This window comes from Macaca nemestrina, chromosome 5, assembly GCF_043159975.1.
Source record: "Macaca nemestrina isolate mMacNem1 chromosome 5, mMacNem.hap1, whole genome shotgun sequence".
Classification (NCBI taxonomy): Eukaryota; Metazoa; Chordata; class Mammalia; order Primates; family Cercopithecidae; genus Macaca; species Macaca nemestrina.
Genome location: NC_092129.1, coordinates 125891297 through 125908979, shown reverse-complemented (window position 1 = coordinate 125908979; position 17683 = coordinate 125891297). Strand labels below are relative to the sequence as shown.

The 17683-nt window shown below is 39.3% G+C and overlaps 1 protein-coding gene and 1 long non-coding RNA gene across 19 annotated transcripts in view; one reads left to right on the top strand and one right to left on the bottom strand.

Moving 5' to 3' along the window:
* LOC105479539 (dystonin) overlaps positions 1 to 17683 on the bottom strand; it is a 496741-nt gene that overhangs the window by 420459 nt on the left and 58599 nt on the right. Inside the window, exon 1 of one of the 18 annotated variants that reach the window (XM_071095980.1) lies at positions 272 to 401. The exons of the other annotated variants lie outside the window; for them this stretch is intronic. Coding sequence (XP_070952081.1) covers positions 272 to 355 — 84 coding nt within the window. The 5' untranslated portion in view covers positions 356 to 401. Of the gene's footprint in view, positions 1 to 271; positions 402 to 17683 lie in introns of those variants that run through there. 18 annotated transcript variants of the gene reach the window in all.
* Positions 1 to 17683, top strand: part of LOC139363067 (uncharacterized) — a 53672-nt gene that overhangs the window by 32681 nt on the left and 3308 nt on the right. Inside the window, exon 3 of the long non-coding RNA XR_011622957.1 lies at positions 8606 to 8709. This is a non-coding gene — a long non-coding RNA (uncharacterized lncRNA). The remainder of the gene's footprint in view (positions 1 to 8605; positions 8710 to 17683) is intronic.

Sequence of the window (17683 nt, the reverse complement as noted above, 5' to 3'; positions counted from 1 at the left end):
TACCCCTGGCTTCATCCCTAGAGCTGCTGGAATCTTAGTACAGGTGAACTTACCCACCACACCACTTCTGCCTACCACACTTGTATACTACCCCAAATTCAAGCCCCATGGGCAACTCTTTTCTCAAAAACTATCATCCTTTTGCTACTGTGTAGCTGCTCCACTGCTGCCCTCCTAGTAAACTCTTTTCTAGGTGCCCTTTGAAACCTTCATTTAATTGTCAGGAAGCTCTAATTCCTCACAAAAGTGCCATCTCCAGTGCTTGTCTTACCTTAATCATTCCACGTGTATTTGTTAAGTGTCTGCTCTCTATACCTCTGCATCTCTCCAGCAGAGGCTTCTGCTTCTCCTGCATGTCTCATCGAAATCTCAGAAGGAACCATCATCCGACGCCACTCTCTTCCTTTCCCTGAATTGTCACTGTCTGGCCTCCAGCCACACCCCCTCATTTGCTGAGGACTTTGGAACCTGACTCATTGCTTCTTCTCCACTTTGAGTGTAGTCATCTGGGAAGAGTTCCACATTCATGTGGATGGGCCAGCCAACACCTCAGCCACAAAAGTTCCTAGCTTCCTGAGCTCAAATAATCTTTATCTTCTCTCCTCTTCTCCCAGCATGCCATGGCCCCATTCTGGACGATGACATCACCTGGTACTGAACCAACTCTGAGACCTCTCATTGTAATCCAACAATGTGACCTACAATTTCTGGCTCTCCAGCTCTCTCACAACTCTTCAAGCTAATCCAGACCTCTAATGTTCTGTTCCCAGTCAGACCCATGATTACCATTAAGATTTCCTGTTCTTCCTCATCAAGTCTCATGATGCATCATTTCAAGCATTCTCTCGACATCAATATCCCAGCCGCCTCCTCTAGAGCTATCAATTCCACCCTCTATCTTGGATCAGTTGAAACATTCACCTTAACTCCCAATTCTAAATGGCTAAACGTGCTTTGAAAACACTACTCAATGAAGCAGCTTAATCCCTCCACAAATGTCAACTATCTAACATCAGCTGGGTTCTCAGCACTGTTTTTCTTTAACAACTTCTAGCTATCCCCAAATGTATCCATTTCTACTCTTACTCTCACCTGCATTCTGTCCAGGCCCAGGAAAGGCCCCCTTTCTTCTCCCTAAAATATCTCAAATGTCTCCCATCTTATGAAAGACCTTTCGGAATCCTATATCCTCCCTAGCTTACTGCCTTAATTCCTCGTCTCTTCTTAGGCCAACTCCTTTAAAGGGTAATTTATAAAGGCTTTTTCCACATCTTTATCTCCTAGTCATTTTTTCCCCATTCATCTTTAAATTGACTTGTATTGTATCAAAGTAAAACGTGCCTGTAAGTTAAAAGCAAATAATGCTAAAAAACATTTGGCCTAAAAGGCTCTTACCTAGATACCCGGCTCTGATCAAATGTCACCTTATCAAAGAATGTTCCCTGACTGTGCAATGTAAACCCATCATCCCACCCCAACACTATCTTCCCCTTTACCTGAAGCATTTTTCTTCATACCATTTACCACCTCTTAGCATAATGTAAATTTAGTTATTTGGCTGGGCGCAGTGGCTCACGTCTTTAATCCCAGCACCTTGTGGGGGCCGAGGTGGGCAGATCACTTGAGGTCACGAGTTCAAGACAAGCCTGACCAACATGGTGAGACCCCGTCTCTACTAAAAAATACAAAAAATTAGTTGAGCATGGTGGCAGGCACCTGTAATCCCAGCTACTTGGGAGGCTGAGGCAGGAGAATCACTTGAACCCAGGAGGCAGAGGTTGCAGTGAGCAAAGACTGCGCCGCTGCACTCTAGCCTGAGTGATAGAGTGAGACTCCATCTCAAAATAAATAAATAAATAAATGTAGTTATTTGTTTTTATTTTTATGGGATCCGTGGCACAGAGCAAACACTTAAAAAATATATGTGGAATTAATAAAAATCTATTCTAACAGGATATCAAATTAGAACTTTTTAAGTTAGTTTCAACTGATATCCCATAGGCTGGGAACAATGCAATAAATGCCACTATCTCCCAATCCTAAAGGAAAGTGTTGGAACAGTACAACTCAAAGTATGCCCATGGACAAATGCTAGTCTGATAACTGTTTTTATTGGTTTGCTATAAGATGAATACAGAAATTGGAAGTATTTAGAGACTTTTAGAATAATTTGACGTTGCTTTGGAACTACAACTGGTCAATAGACTTGTCTTCTTCAACAGACTATTTCAGGTGCTGTTGAACTCACATAATATGTCACCAGTGTGATGTGAACTGAAGACCAGTCATGCAATAAAGGGCCAGGTACAGACCTGTAATAAATTGGAAGTTAAAAAAAAAAATCTTTCCCACAAATGTACGAAATGCCCTGTGCTAAACCATCTGTGATGACCATGTTAAGTCAGTGTGACACAGATTAGAGCAACATGAGCCCATCACCCCTCTAAGAGAGGTAGACAAAGCCAGAAACCAAGAGGAGAGATCGCTTTGGAGAAAGCTATTGATGCCTTGAGCATTTCCTCCTAGAAGAGAGGTTGGTGTGCATATCCTATGCCTTAAATCAAGGGAGAGGGCTTGAAGGGCAAAACATGTCTCCCCTGGAGTTTAAGGACCATGTGACTAGAATATGACTCTCACCAAAAGACTCTAAAGGTGAAGACTGTCGCCAGAATAAAAGATCTGCTTGGCATTGAGCTGCCCCTCCATGGCACATGATTTTGGGAGGTCTGTCATGGACCCAAGGACAGAGGGAGCTAGTTTAAGCTCCTATTCAAAGGGTTCCTATCCAAGAGGACTTTGTGAATGGAAGGAGGGACCAAATAGAGGGGGTGAACCATCAGAAGTTCAGAAGACCAAGGCAGGAATACACAAGCAAAGAAAAGACTCTTCCCAGACGAAAGGAACTACAACACATTTAGAGGACACCAACTGCCAGGTCATAACTATAAGGGCTGTGCAAAACTAGGCCCTCGTCCCCTAATCCCCTTTCTCCTTGGCCAATCCTAGAGCAGTCAGAAGCAACAACAGGAGGGTATAGGAGAAAATGAGGAGAGAAGAGAGGAAAAAACCAACCATGTCCTTTGCCACTGCAGCCTGAATCTCTGTCAAGCTGAGAGAAGGGAAAAAATATTAACGTTGAATATGAAGTTGTAATAATTCATGAGGCCAGACTGGAGTTATATTATTATTAGATGGAGCTAAAATCTTTAATGCTTGACAGTGACTCAAGGACTTTCTATTATCTAAGAATCACCAGTAAAGCTGTGGCACCTGCCTTGAGTTTTTCCTTAGGAGTAGAGAGTGAGTTAAATGGTGATTGGTGAGGAAGAATACATTTAATTTCTCTTTGCACTCTAATTAATAAATAGATTATACACAAAAATTGTGGTCCCCTGGCTCTTCTTCCCACCTTCTCAGACACAACCACTTTCAACTTTCTACATATCTTACCGCATTTATCTTAATAGTTCCAAGTAACATGCATATAGTGGTATGTCTAGGTTTATTAATTATAGTCATCATCTATTCAGTCCCTATTAAGATAGATAAAGATTATACCTTTCTTACAGAATATTTGCATAAATCCATATTCAGTGATATTATGGTTAATTGCATCTTAATATTATTCACTCTTGAATTAAGTAGTGTACCATGGTTAAATTTTCTTGCTTACTCAAATCTATAAATAGATTAATCCACACAATAACACTATAAAGTTAGGACCCCCATTCTAAAGTGGAGGAACCTGAGCCACAGAGAAACTAAATAACTCACTTGCCTAAAGGCACTGAGCTGGTAAGTGCTGAAACCAAAATTTAAACTCACATTAGGCTGTATAGTTCCAGAATGCACACTCTTAGACCCTCCATGATAGTGCTTACATTTGCTAACAGGTTTAAGTCGTAGCTCAAGCAAAATTAAACTGGGTCTAGCCCATTACTAAAGTAGGTGCTATTGTAGCATATGATAAAGACATTTTTAAAATTTCTATTCCCACAATGAATAGATAACTTTCAAAAGAGTATCCAGAAAGGTACTTTGGATATGTAACATACAACCCAACTTGTTAATTCATCACAATAACAGAACGTATGATTTTCCTTTTATCCATTCTTTACTCCGACTTCTCACCTTACAATTTTCTCTTAGCAAAAGTTAAGCAATAACTCTTCAGAAAAATAAAATAGTCTAGAGATTCATTATTAAAAATGTATCGAAATCTTATAATTCCCTGGGGCTAAGGTTTAGAACACAAAGCACAGTCTCTTTCCTCTAAAATGACATAATTCTTATAATTACTAAAGTCAGAATAAGAGATAGAACTACAATGAAGAAATTACTTTGGAGGAACCATTTTAGTATGTTTCTAAGAAAGCAGTATATTAGGCCAGGCACAGTGGTTCATGGCTGTAATCCCAGGACTTTGGGAAGCCAAGGCGGGCAGATCGCTTGAGGTCAGGAGTTAGAGACCAGCCTGGCTAACATGGTAAAACCCTGTCTCTACTAAAAGTACAAAAATTAGCCAGGCATGGTGACACACACCTGTAATCCCAGCTACTTGGGAGCCTGAGGCAGGAGGTGGAGGTTGCAGTGAGCCAAGATCGCACCACTGCACTCTAGCCTGGATGACAGAGTAAGACTCTGTCTCAAAAAAAAAAAAAGAAGAAGAAGAAGAAGAAAAGAAAGCAGTACTTTTCGGTTTTTCAACTTATCTGGTTCCATAATTAGTGAAAGAGATATTTTTAAATATCGATTAATGAAACACTTAGTATAGTCCCTAGTAATATAAAATACTGTCTTTCTCAAAGTTATATATACCTAAAGAAATAAGGCCGGGCACGGTGGCTCACGTCTGTAATCCCAGCACTTTGGGAGGCCAATGGGGGCAGATCATGAGGTCAGGATTTCAAGACCAACCTGACCAACATAGTGAAACCGCATCTCTACTAAAAATACAAAAATTAGCCAGGTGTGGTGGCACGCACCTGTAGTCCCAGCTACTCGGGAGGCTGAGGCAAGAGAATCACTTGAACCCGGGAGACAGAGGTTGCAGTGAGCCAAGACCACGCCATTACACTCCAGCCTGGGTGACGGAGTGAGACTCCATCTCAAAAAAAAAAAAGCAACAACAACAACAAAGAAATAAAAGAACAAGTGAAAATCAGAATATAAAGCAAGTAACTGATAAAAGAATCAGACAATGCCTGACATCCAATTGACTGATCTTCCCACCCCATTTCCCATCTTTAAACTCAAAAGTTTATTTTTATGTTTTTGAAAAATCCAAGTTTTAAAGAGCAAGCCGTAGGCCACAGAATTCTAAAATTCTCCAACCATATTCAGCCTTTTACTCCTAAAAACAAGAAATAGTACAACTCAAAAGATCAACAATCTAAAAATTTAATCCAAGTGGTTTCTCTTTACTGGTAAAAAAAATCATAATTTCTGTAATTTGCCATTAGTGGAAGAATTCAAGCCTAACTCATTCACATTTTATTAAATGGGTGGCTAATATTTAGCTTCACAGAGACCAAAAAAAGCACCAAATAAAGGGAGGGAGTGGCACGTGCACAAGAAACTTGGCTAACGATTTTTCAGACGCTTCTTGGTTAAAACTGCAAGAGCTGAATGAACACAGAAATCCACTTTAAAGTATATGTTCAGGTTGAATGTGTAATTTTTGCCCTTCTGAACTCCTGGGACAAAGGTTTATGCTCAATAATGTTTAACCTTCTTGAAATGCAGAAGGAGAAAAGGCTCAAAGCAATATGTCAGAAGTGATTATCATAGTTCAAGGGAAATGGTTATTCTGATGGCCAAGAAAAATGGACTCATTTTCAACATGAATGCTAGCCACTTAAAAATAACTATTATTCTGTGGCTGCAAATTATGAACATTAGTAGCATGAAAGCACATGTCCTGTAAGGACCCCATTGCTTCTGAAAGATATCCACATCCAGCTATCCAGTTTTGGAGAAAGTAAATGGGGTATTTTTATTGTGTTTGGCAAAGTAGCTAAAAATTACACTCCATTCTCAATTAACAATGCCTATTTCTAATAAGACTAATATATAAATAAAATTCACAGATAATTCTAAAGCATCCTAACTTAGGATAGTTTCAAACTTTCTTAATTAAGCTATGAACGGAGTTAGAAATGTATAAATCACTGGCTTGCCTCCCTATTTAGTAACAGAAAATTAAAAGTATGAGCAACAAAATAAAAGCAAATAATCCACCACTGGAAAGGTATCTCCTGAGCAGAGTCACATAATGGCATGTGATATCAATATTAAAGATTAACTCAAATCGATTAAGCAACTCAATATCTTACATTTTAGCCATCATCAAAATTTCATGACCTCTGTGAAAAGATATATGTGTAATCTGCTGGAATAAAGTAACACTAAAATGAAAGAATTCCACTTACTAAGAAAAATTTGTTAGAACAGCTATCGTTTGAATTTCAGCAAGACGAAGTCAAGCAATGTGATAGCATGTTGCTTTGTTGTTGTTGTTGTTGTTGTTGTTTGTTTGCTTGTTTGTTTCCGAGATGCAGCCTTCCTCTGTCACCCAGGCTGGAGTGAGGTGGCGCAATCTCGGCTCACTGCAACCTCTGCCTCCCAGGTTCAAGCTGATTCTCCTGCCTCAGCCTCCCAAGTAGCTGGAATTACAGGCGCATGCCACCACACCCAGCTGATTTTTATATTTTTAGTAGAGACGGGGTTTCACCAGGTTGGCCAGGCTGGTCTCAAACTCCTGACCTCAGGTGATCCACCCACCTCAGCCTCCCAAAGTGCTGGGATTACAGTTGTGAACCACCGCACCCAGCCCATGTTGTCTTTAAGGTCAGTTTTATTTTGATGATGATTCTAGTCTCAGACCAATAAATCAGCAAAGAACAAAAACAGTAGTCTTGGGGGGAAAAAAATCAGTTGTAGATTTTAAAACAGAAGAATATGCCTATATAATTCCTTGTCTATTTTATATTATTTAAGTTTTAAATAACAAGCACATTTTATACACCACTTACTAATATGGTTTGTCAAATGTTCTAAGTAAAAAGTCAACAAATAAGCAAACAGTTCTTTGTTAACAGAAAAAAAAGAAGTAAAAAGAAATCAGAAGATGGCCACAGGAACAATATTTCCACCTTCTGCCTTTCTAAACACAATATCTAAAATCTCAAAATGTTATTACCAAAAATTTAGGCTTGCTCTATGGAAAACAAAAATGTCGACGATGCAAACTTCAAGTAAAGGTTTGCTTCTTTTACCTAACTTCTTAAACCTTTCATTATGGAAAATTTTATGCTTATACAACAAAGGAAAAGTATAGAGAACTGCCATTTACACACCCAGCTTTAACAATCACTATTTCCTGGTCAGTGCTATTTCAACTATACCCCTATCCACATTTTCTGCCCTACCCCACCAGATGATTTTAAAACCAATCTGAGGGATTTTACTTCATTATTAAATATTTTAGTATGCATCTCTAAAAGATAAGGATTATTTTAAATCAAAATACCATTATCAATCTAAAGTATTTTTATAAGTGTCTTAATATCATTAAATATCCAAGCCTGGGCAACAAAGCAAGACCATGTTTCTTCAAAAAAACTTAAAAATTAACCAGGCATGGTGGCACACATCCGTAGTCCCACCTTCTCAGGAGACTGAGGCAGGAGGATTACCTGAATTCAGGAGGTTGACGATGCAGTGAGTCATGACTTTGCCACCGCACTGGAGCCTGGGTGACAGAGTGAGAACTTGTCTCAAAAAAAAAAAAAATCATTGTTCATATTTCCCCCACTTTCTACTTTTTTATATTCAGTTTATTTACCCAAATAAGGCATACATGTTACATTTGGTTGGTAGCTCTTTTAAGTCTCTTTTCATGTATAGACTATCACTCCCACATTTTTTCTTATAATCTGTCAAAGAAACTGGGGGTATTTGTTTTAGAGTTTCCCACACCGCAACTTTGCTAAATCCTAAACGTATCTTCACTATCTTCGCCTTATCATTTAATATATTCCTCTGTCACCTGTATTTTATGTAAATCTATAATTACAACTAGCAATTTGATCTGATTTACGTTCAATTTTTTAGCAAGAATACTTTAAGTATTTTTGTATACTTTCATCAGGAGACACATATGTATGGTTGTCTCTCGTGTATTAGCAGTCATCGATGTGTCTAGGTTCGTTATTTTATCAGGGCTTACAAGATGGTGAAATTGTAATTTCATCATTCCTTCTTCCTTCAACAACAATTTGATTACCATGTATAATAATCCTTAAAGCAAAGACAGGAAAATGCTTGCTTCTTTCCCTTTACCACTTTTTAGAAAAAAAAGAGTTAGTTCCCTAGCATTCTCCAAAAGTCACCAATAAGATGGTTTTAAACAATATCATAGATTCATAGATTTTGAATATATGGATATATTTCAATCTGCCATGATCATTATTCTTATTGATTGAGCAGTAGGAGCCTCTCCCAGTTTAGTCCTGGTCCTGACATGATCCCAGTAGTCTTTGATGCTTCCTTACTTTCTGGTTTGACAAGACGTGCCAAGCTCATTCTATATTTTCTGTTTCAGATCTGGAATCAGCCATTTCTCCAACAAGTTTGTGATTGATGGTTTCCATGGGTGTCCTGCCTGCATCCCTTCCACCTGGCCAATGGACTCACATACAGGCTACTGTGAGTGTTGGGTGCTAATGGCTCATAGCCACTCTCTCCTTCAGGGATTCCCCTAGCCTAAAGCTTCCTCACACCCCCAACCCTAGCAGCCCATAACCAATGACTGATGGAGGTGAGGGACAAAAGGTTTGCTTCAAGTTGAGACCAAGTCTAAAGTACAATTCATGTGCCAGAGTTCAATATTCAGAAGTGGAATTGTTGGCTCATATGATAATGCTATTTTTTAATTTTTGAAGACCTACCATACTGTTTTCTATAGCAGTTGAACCATTTTACATTCCTACCAAGAGTGCACAAGGGTGTGTAAACTTAATTTTAACACCATATTAGCTTAGGTATCTGCTTTGGTTTGAATGTTGCATCCCACTCAAAATTCATGTGTTGAAATTTAATCCCCAATGTGACAGTATTAAGAGGAGGGGCTTTTTGGAAGTGATTAAGTCATGGGGGTTCACCGTCATGAATGGATTAATGCCACTACAGAAAAAAAGGCTTCAAAGAGCTCCCTTGCTCTCTCTTGCTGTCTTTGCCTTCTGCCTTCCACCAGGTGAGGATGCAGAAACAAGGTGTCATCAATGAGGAACGACACCTCACCAAATACCAAACCTGCCTATGCCTTGGTCTTGAACTGTCTAGGTTCCAGAACAGTGAGAAAATAAATTTCTATTATTTATAAATTACCCAGTCTCAGGTATTCTGTTATAGCAACACAGATGGACTAAAACAGTATCTGATCCTCATCAATCTTAGTAATACTGAGCTGCATGTAAGAAAGGTCAATGTAGAGTAGCTAGTGGTATTCCCCAGCATCAGAGTTAATTATCTACTTTACCAATTGATAATTGAATAGGATGTGTGGAGGCTGCAGCATGGGCTTGATAGTATTAGACCAAAGTGGACTTGCCAATACATTGGTACCCTAGGGTGGCCAACACACATAATGCAGGCTGTCAGCAGACTCTCAAAGATGTAAAGCTACTCCCTGGGAATGAGTCACACTGGGATGATGAATAATCCCTCCAGTCAAATGGAATCTACATTATTCTCCCTGGAAGTTCTCACCCAATTCTCTAAGCACTGTCAGAGATAGAGACTAAATAAACATAGGATAAACACAGGAGACAATAGACTGCAAGGATGAGAGATGTCTGCTTCTATCAGACCTTATGAACTTAGGCCAATCACTTACTCACTGAGATTTAGTTTTGTCAAACTAGATCAATAATATATGCCATACCCAACACACAGGGTGTCTGTTCAGACTAAATGAGATCATGAATATGAGCATTCTTTGAAAGTATGAGGTGCTACTTAACTACAAAGTACTACTCCAAAGCTATAATTTTCCTGAAACATTACTGTCATTTCCAGAACTGAATTCTCCTCTCCCAAAGCACAAACTAAGCTTTGTTCAATTTCCATAGATTGATTTTTTTTTTGAATCACACTCATCAGTTCACAACTAAAATAATAAAGAGAGAGAGAGAGACAATATTGAGAGAAATCAGACCCTTATCACTTACTTGGAGGTGGTTTAGAAGAGTAAAACAAAGGTGACGTTCGGAAAAATTAAGAAGTAGTCTTAGGAAAAAGGGTTCAGAGAGACAGAACCATGAGCCTAGAAAAGAAACAATTTATTGATTTTCAAGTACAGTTAACTTGCTGCTAATTAGAACTACTTAATGGTAGGAGATTGTATCACTAAAAGTACTGAAGCAGAGAGGAATCTAGCATTATGAAAACTGTTAAGTCAAATAAGCTCTAAGAGTCCCTCAAGCCTTACTATTCTTTGATTCACAAAGACTGATAATGACACGGTAGCAGGTGGCTATGCTTCATCCTCTCCACAATAAGAAATGGTCTTAAATTGTAAGCCATGGGATTTAGGGCAAAAATCAAGGAGTTGTTTCAGGCAGAAATGGCTGTTAAATTCCAAACAGAATTCTGAGGTAAGCTATGGCTGTGTCCTTTAAAATAAAGGAAGCTATACCCATCTTACCAGAACAATTTAAGGATAACTCTAGTTAGAGGTGAAATAATAAACTAGACCATCTTTGAAGGGGCTTTCTTTTCAGTCCTTTGATCTATAGTTGTCCATGAAAATTTTCAAAGTATAAGTGACTATCCAAATGTTTTCTTTACGTTTCCTTGGTTTGGAGCTTAAAGAATTTTTTTTTAAGACAACAGGTTGTCATCACATACAAGAAAGACATAAAAAGAATGGCAAGAGGTCTTGCTTCAGTCAAAATACTGACCTCAAAAAAGAATCATGAGTTATAAAGACATGCTTATTTTTCTCTAAGCAGAACACATGAATCCCTTTACCAAGTTAATCTTGGTTTCATGAGTTGTTTATAGAGAATAAACTGTTCATTCAATACAGTCTACCTACCTTGCACATTCCTGTGCACCTGTGCATTAATTATTCCTATACCTTACTATAATTTATTATAGCAAGCCTATAATAAATGAAAAAAAATTTTTTTTTGAGATGGACTCTCACTCTGTCACCAGGCTTGAGTGCAGCAGCGCAATCTCAGCTCACTGCAACCTCTGCCTCCCAGGTTCAAGCGATTCTCCTACCTCAGCCTCCCATGTAGCTGGGACTACAGGCACATGCGACCACACCCAGCTAATTTTTGTATTTTTAGTAGAGACAGGTTTCACCACGTTGGCTGGGATGGTCTCGATCTCTTGACCTCGTGATCCGCCCGCCTTGGCCTCCCAATGTGCTGGAATTACAGAAGTGAACCACTGCGCCTGGCCATAAATGAAATCTTTCATAAAATTCTATCAATTATGAACCAAAAAGGGAGGTATAGCAATGTGTAGCAAAGACTCAGTACACTGAATGGGTGTCATTCAAAAAAATTCTCTTCAGTTAATTAGCAAAAGAAATTTGACTTTATTAATCAATTCATTCTCTAGAATTCCAAAGGGGAAAAGGAAACAAATGTTTCCTCTAAGAGCTTTGGATTTGCTAGTTAATTAGCCAAAGTAAGGTATGAATTCTACAGTTATGCCTTCCACAGAAGGGGAAATGTCCCGAGGTTATGCAAATAAAGCTGCCTGGTCCTACATATTTGAAAAGGAAAGGGAAACGGAAGACCATTTTAATAATCTAAGCAGGAAAGGAACACAGAAACACCCTGCTATATTTTCAGTGAGATCAAGGATATATGCTTAAGTCTTTCCTACACTGCAAAAAGTTCCCAACTACAAAGATGACAAAATCTGGTTAATGTTATTACAAATTAAAGCTATATAATGTTCTAAAATATACTGCAGCCTTACAAAAACCTAAGCTGTAATCAGAAAAACAGAAAATTTCCCCAAGACTGAAAAAAGAAACCCACAAGAGAAGGAAAAGAAGGGTGAGGTCAAGGAAGTGGTGGTTTAGTGGGGGAGAGTTCAGGGAAGGGAAAACCTAATGAGTATGCCTGGAACTTCATTTCCTGCTATTTTCTCTAGTCTCTACCTGAGTCGCCTTTTCTTAGCCTAAAATGAAGATCCTTAAATGAAAGTCAAGAGCTACCTGGACCCATCTCTGCTAAAGGCATTTATATTTCTGAGAGAAGAGTTGGAAGCTATAAGCGATCCTCAGTCCTCTTCCCAAACTCTCATCACTGGCAGACTCCAAGGCTCAGACATCAATTGTCTTCTCTTCTCTATCAAATTCATTTTCTGAATCATCCCATCTAGTCTTATAGATTTAATAACATCTATGCACAAATAATTCCCACATCTTCCATGAAATCCAGAGACAAGAATATCTAATAGATATTTCAAACTTCACATATCCAAATCAGAAATGTTTATTTCCAATCCTCAATCCAAACCTGCTTCTTCCTTTGTGCTTACCATTTCAGAAAAGAGGATCACCCAATCACCTGTGTTAGGCCCATATGTCCTCCAACTCCTCAGTCAAAACTGTCAGGCTCAAAAATACCATTGCTTGATGGTAGTGGGAGCCCAAAAGTAAGAAAACAGATGCTCATAGGCTAAGATTTTGCCAGCAGGGAGAACAAGCTGCAGCTTGGGCTATAACCTGGGAACACTAGCAATTTTTAATTAGACTTTTTCAGCTCAGTGAGAAAGTCTCAGAAATTCTAAGTCACCAGGAAATGCAGGCAATGCTGTTGCAGTGTGCCAAAAACTGGAATCAGTGAAATGTAACAGGAACAGAGTCATTATGTTTGATTATTTCCTAATGCTCTAAAACTGTTATTTCCCCATACCCACCCCCAATCTCAAACACATAAATACTTCTTGGGCCTGAACGTTGTACATTAACAGGTTCATGTGAGCAGGCAGTAGGGCCTTGCTACCTCCTAGGTGCTCTGACACAGAAGGAGGGGGCCAATAAAATGATGGCAAAAACGATGTCTGAGGTTTACCAATGGTTTTCAATACCATTTTTAAGATACGTCCTAATTGATGTAACAGTTTAAAAACACAAAGATTTCATCTATATCTACCATCTACACAATTAGAAGAATGAGACTCAAAGTAATTAAAATACTTCAGGAAGGCTGACAAGGATAAATATCTAGCACTAGAATTGTGATCATGGGGAATTCTCCATTCCTTATTCAAAAACTGCTCAAGCCAAGAGTGCCTAGGTTTAAATGTTAACTCCATTATCTGCCAGCTGTACGACCTTGACACGTTTCCTCCCTGGAAAGTGAGCGCCAACCCCAGAGAATTGCTGAGAAGATAAAATGAGAGAAAAATGGAGAATAGTGCAGAGAACAATGCCCGTGTATTGCCAATGAGGTAAACATGCAGTAATGCAAGAGTTCTTGTTATGATGATGACGATGTTTAAAAATCCTGGGTTTCAGAAACAAAACAAAATGTTTTGTAATGTGAAAATACTAAGGAATAAATGGAGATCTGGATCTAATTATCTTTTCTGTTTCAAAGTGATAAAAAAATTCCTAAGCATCCTAGTGACACATCTTAATATACATTATAAATCCAAATACATATGTACTGAGAGGAAATCAGGATAAATTTTTAGTTTATTCACTTTCAGAAACATCTAAAACAAGCAGTAAAATAAAAAAATCTAGATATTATTAAGTTTTTATTAGTGATCCCCATTACAAATTCTTACAGGTATATTTGCGTATAGCTTACAAATTCAGAATAAGTAAATAGGTTAAAACAGCTAAGAATGCTAAACTATTTACATTTCATGTAACACTTCAAGAGGATGGTCTGACTGAAAGTAGCTAAAACTGCACAGTCACGCTTTCTGACTCATCTCCTTTGCAGTTACTTCTGTTTTCAGTCTTTCTCACTCATGGGCATATTTCTTATTTAGATTGCCACTAGAAATGCCTGGAGTGCTTCATATAAAGTCATTCAAGTAATCCTGAATCACCATAACTGATTTATTTTTACTCCGTCTCCAAGCTATAATCAGAGTTGCTTTCATGGCAGCACGTCGTAACACTGATTTTCTCCAAATGTGTAAGTTTAGAAAAGACACAGGCTTTGGATGCATGTTGAATAGGGTGGCTCTAGCAGGCACTACTGGCTGCACCTAACCAAATCCAGAAGAGGACACAAAGCCTCAGTTCAAGTTCATGTATGGCATTAAAAGCAGGGAAATGTCAGCAGAGGCCATAAGGTTCTAGAAGCCTGCATAGGAATCGTGTGAGACAAGGAGCCAACAGCCTTCTCACTACCAACTCTGACAACGTTCAGTCTCTCAGACAACTGACAGGAGATGCAGTAAGATGCCCTGAAGAACTCTCCCAGCTGGATGTGGTGGCTCATGCCTGTAATCCCAGCACTTTGGGAGGCCAAGGTGTTCTCTTGAGCCCAGGAGTTCAAGACCACCCAGGGCCACACAGACAGACTCCATCTCTACAAAAAAAGTTAAAATTAGCCAGGCATGCTGGCACATGCCTGTAGTCCAAGCTACTCAGCAGGCTTAGATGGGAAGGTTGAGCCCAAGAGGTTGAGGCTGCAGTGAGCCATAATTGCGCGACTGCACTCCAGCCTGGGCAACAGAGCAAAACTCTGTCTCAAAAAAAAAAAAAAAACACGCTCGTTGGTGGAGCTTGCAGTGAGCCGAGATTGTGCCACTGCACTCCAGCTTGGGCAAGAGTGAGACTCTGTTTCAAAAAAACAAAAAAAAAAAACTCTCCTCAAAATGGTTTTTTGCTCAAGCAACTGAGTAGTCTCCACGGCTATTTGCTGCCCTCTCATCTCCCTCTCTTCCAACAGATCCTTCAGGAAAGAGGGTGAGGCCATCCTCAGATTCCCCAACAGCAGTCATCAGCAGATGTCAGCAGAAGGCCATGGGTCAGGCCCAAATTCAGGCCCTAATCACCTCACTGCTAGACTGCTGCAGCTACCAAACTGTCCTGCTCTCCTGACGCACCCTGTACATGTTTAATCTTTCTAAAATCATGCTATGATCACACTACTCACCTATTACAGTGTCTTCAGAAGCACAGAAAAGAAAGCTTAAACCAGTGGTTGTCTGAAATGTATGTTGGCCCCTATCTATTTTTTCCAATTTTATCTTGTATTTCTCTCATATAAATCCCCACATCCGGTCAGTTTTCAGCATTTTTGTTTACTCCACTTCCCAGCCCCAGCATCTGCTCCCCAGCCAATTCCTACCTTTTTTTTTTTTTTTCAGACAGTATCTTGCTCTGTCACTGAGGCTGCAGTATAGCAGCATGATCATGGCTTACTGCAGCCTGGAACTCTGGGCTCAAGCAATTCTCTCACCTCAGCCTCTCAAGTAGCTGGGACTACAGGCATGCACCACCATGCCTGGCTAATTTGTTTTTAATTTTTTAGTAGAGATAGGGTCTTCCATATGTTGCCCAGGCTGATCTCAAACTCTTGAGCTCAAGTGATCCTCCCACCTCTGCCTCCCAAAGTACTGGGATTACAGGTGTGAGCCACCACATGCGCAGCACTACCCATATTTTAAAGCCCAACTCAATCCCAACTCTTCCACAAAGTAATTATGCCCTAACCAACCTATTTAGGGGTAGAGGTCCCCTTTTGTTCTCTAAATTCTTATAATGCTTACTAATTGTACCACTCATCATCAGCTATCTTTCATATATCATTCACTCACTTAGTCGATAGTATTCACTCAGATGCCAAATGCCAAATGCCACATGCCAAGAGATATTCTAGACCCCTTGACATGGGCCTCAAAGAATTAATGGTCTAGGGGAGGAGGAAAAAAAGGAAGAAACTACTATTTATTGTTTATTCTACGCAGGTCATCACCATGAAATCTCTTTCCATATGTCAACTCAGTTCATCCTCACCACTCTACAGTAGCTATTGTTATCACTTTATTTTTTATTTTTCCAGAAGTTATTGGGATACAGGTGGTATTTGGTTACATGAGTAAATTCTTTAGTGGTGATTTGTGAGATTTTGGTGCACCCATCACCCAAGCAGTATACATTGTACCACACTGTTGTCTTTTATACCTCGCCCCCCTCATACTCTTCCCCCCAAGTCCCCACAGTCCATTGTACCATTCTTATGACTTTGCGTCCTCATAGCTTAGCTCCCACATGTCAGTGAGAACATATGATGTTTGGTTTTCCATTCCTGAGTTACTTCACTTAGAATAATAGTCTCCAATCTTATCCAGGTCACTGCAAATGCTGTTAATTCATTCCTTTTTATGGCTGAGTAGTATCCCATCATATATACACACCACAGTTTCTTTATCCACTCGTTGATTGATGGGCATTTGGGTTGGTCCCACGATTTTGCAATTGTGAATTGTGCTGCTACAAACATGCGTGTACAAGTATCTTTTTTGTATAATGACTTCTTTTCCTCAGGGTAGATACCCAGTAGTGGGATTGCTGGATCAAATGGTAGTCTTACTTTTACTTCGTTAAGAAATCTCCACACTGTTTTCCATAGTGGCTGATATCAGTTGGCTGTGTCCCTACCCAAATTTCAACTTGAATTGTAGCTTCCAGAATTCCTGTGTGTTGTGGGAGGGACCCAGCAAGAGGTAATTGAATCACGGGGGTCGGTATTTCCCATGCTATTCTCATGATAGTGAATAAGTCTCATGAGATCTGATAGGTTTATCAGGGGTTTCTGCTTTTGCTGCCTCCTCATTTTCTCTTGCCGCCACCATTTAAGAAGCGCCTTTCACCTCTCACCACGATTCTGAGGCCTCCCCAGCCATGGGGAACTGTAAGTCAAATTAAATCTCTTTTTCTTCCCAGTCTCAGGTATGTCTTCATCAGCAGCATGAAAACAGACTAATACAGTGACTGTACTAGTTTACATTCCCACCAGCAGTGTAAAAGTGTTCCCTGATCACTGCATCCACACCAACATCTACTGTTTTTTGACATTTTGATTATGGCCATTCTTGCAGGAGTAAGGTAGTATCACCTTGTGGTTTTGATTTGCATTTCCCTGATCATTAGTGATGTTGAACATTTTTTCATATGTTTGTTGGCCATTTGTGTATCATCTTCTTTTGAGAATTGTCTATTCATGTCCTCAGCCCACTTTTTGATGGGATTGTTTCTCCGTTTTTTTCTTACTGATTTGTTTGAGTTTGTTGTAGATTCTGGATATTAATCCTTTGTCAGATGTATAGATTGTGAAGATTTTCTCCCACTCTGTGGGTTGTCTGTTTACTCTGCTGACTGTTCCTTTTGCTGTGCAAAAGCTCTTTAGTTTAATTAAGCCCCAACTATTTATCTTTGTTTTTATTGCATTTGCTTTTGGGTTCTCAGTCATAAAATCCTTGCCAAAGCCAATGTTTAATAGAGTTTTTCCAATGTTATCTTCTAGAATTTTTATAGTTTCAGGTCTTAGATTTAAGTCCTTAATCCATCTTGAGTTGATTTTTGTACAAGGATCCAGTTTCATTATCGTACATGTGGCTAGCCCAACCTTTTCCATTTGTTGAGAAGGGTGTCCTTTCCCTTATTATCACTTTATGAAAA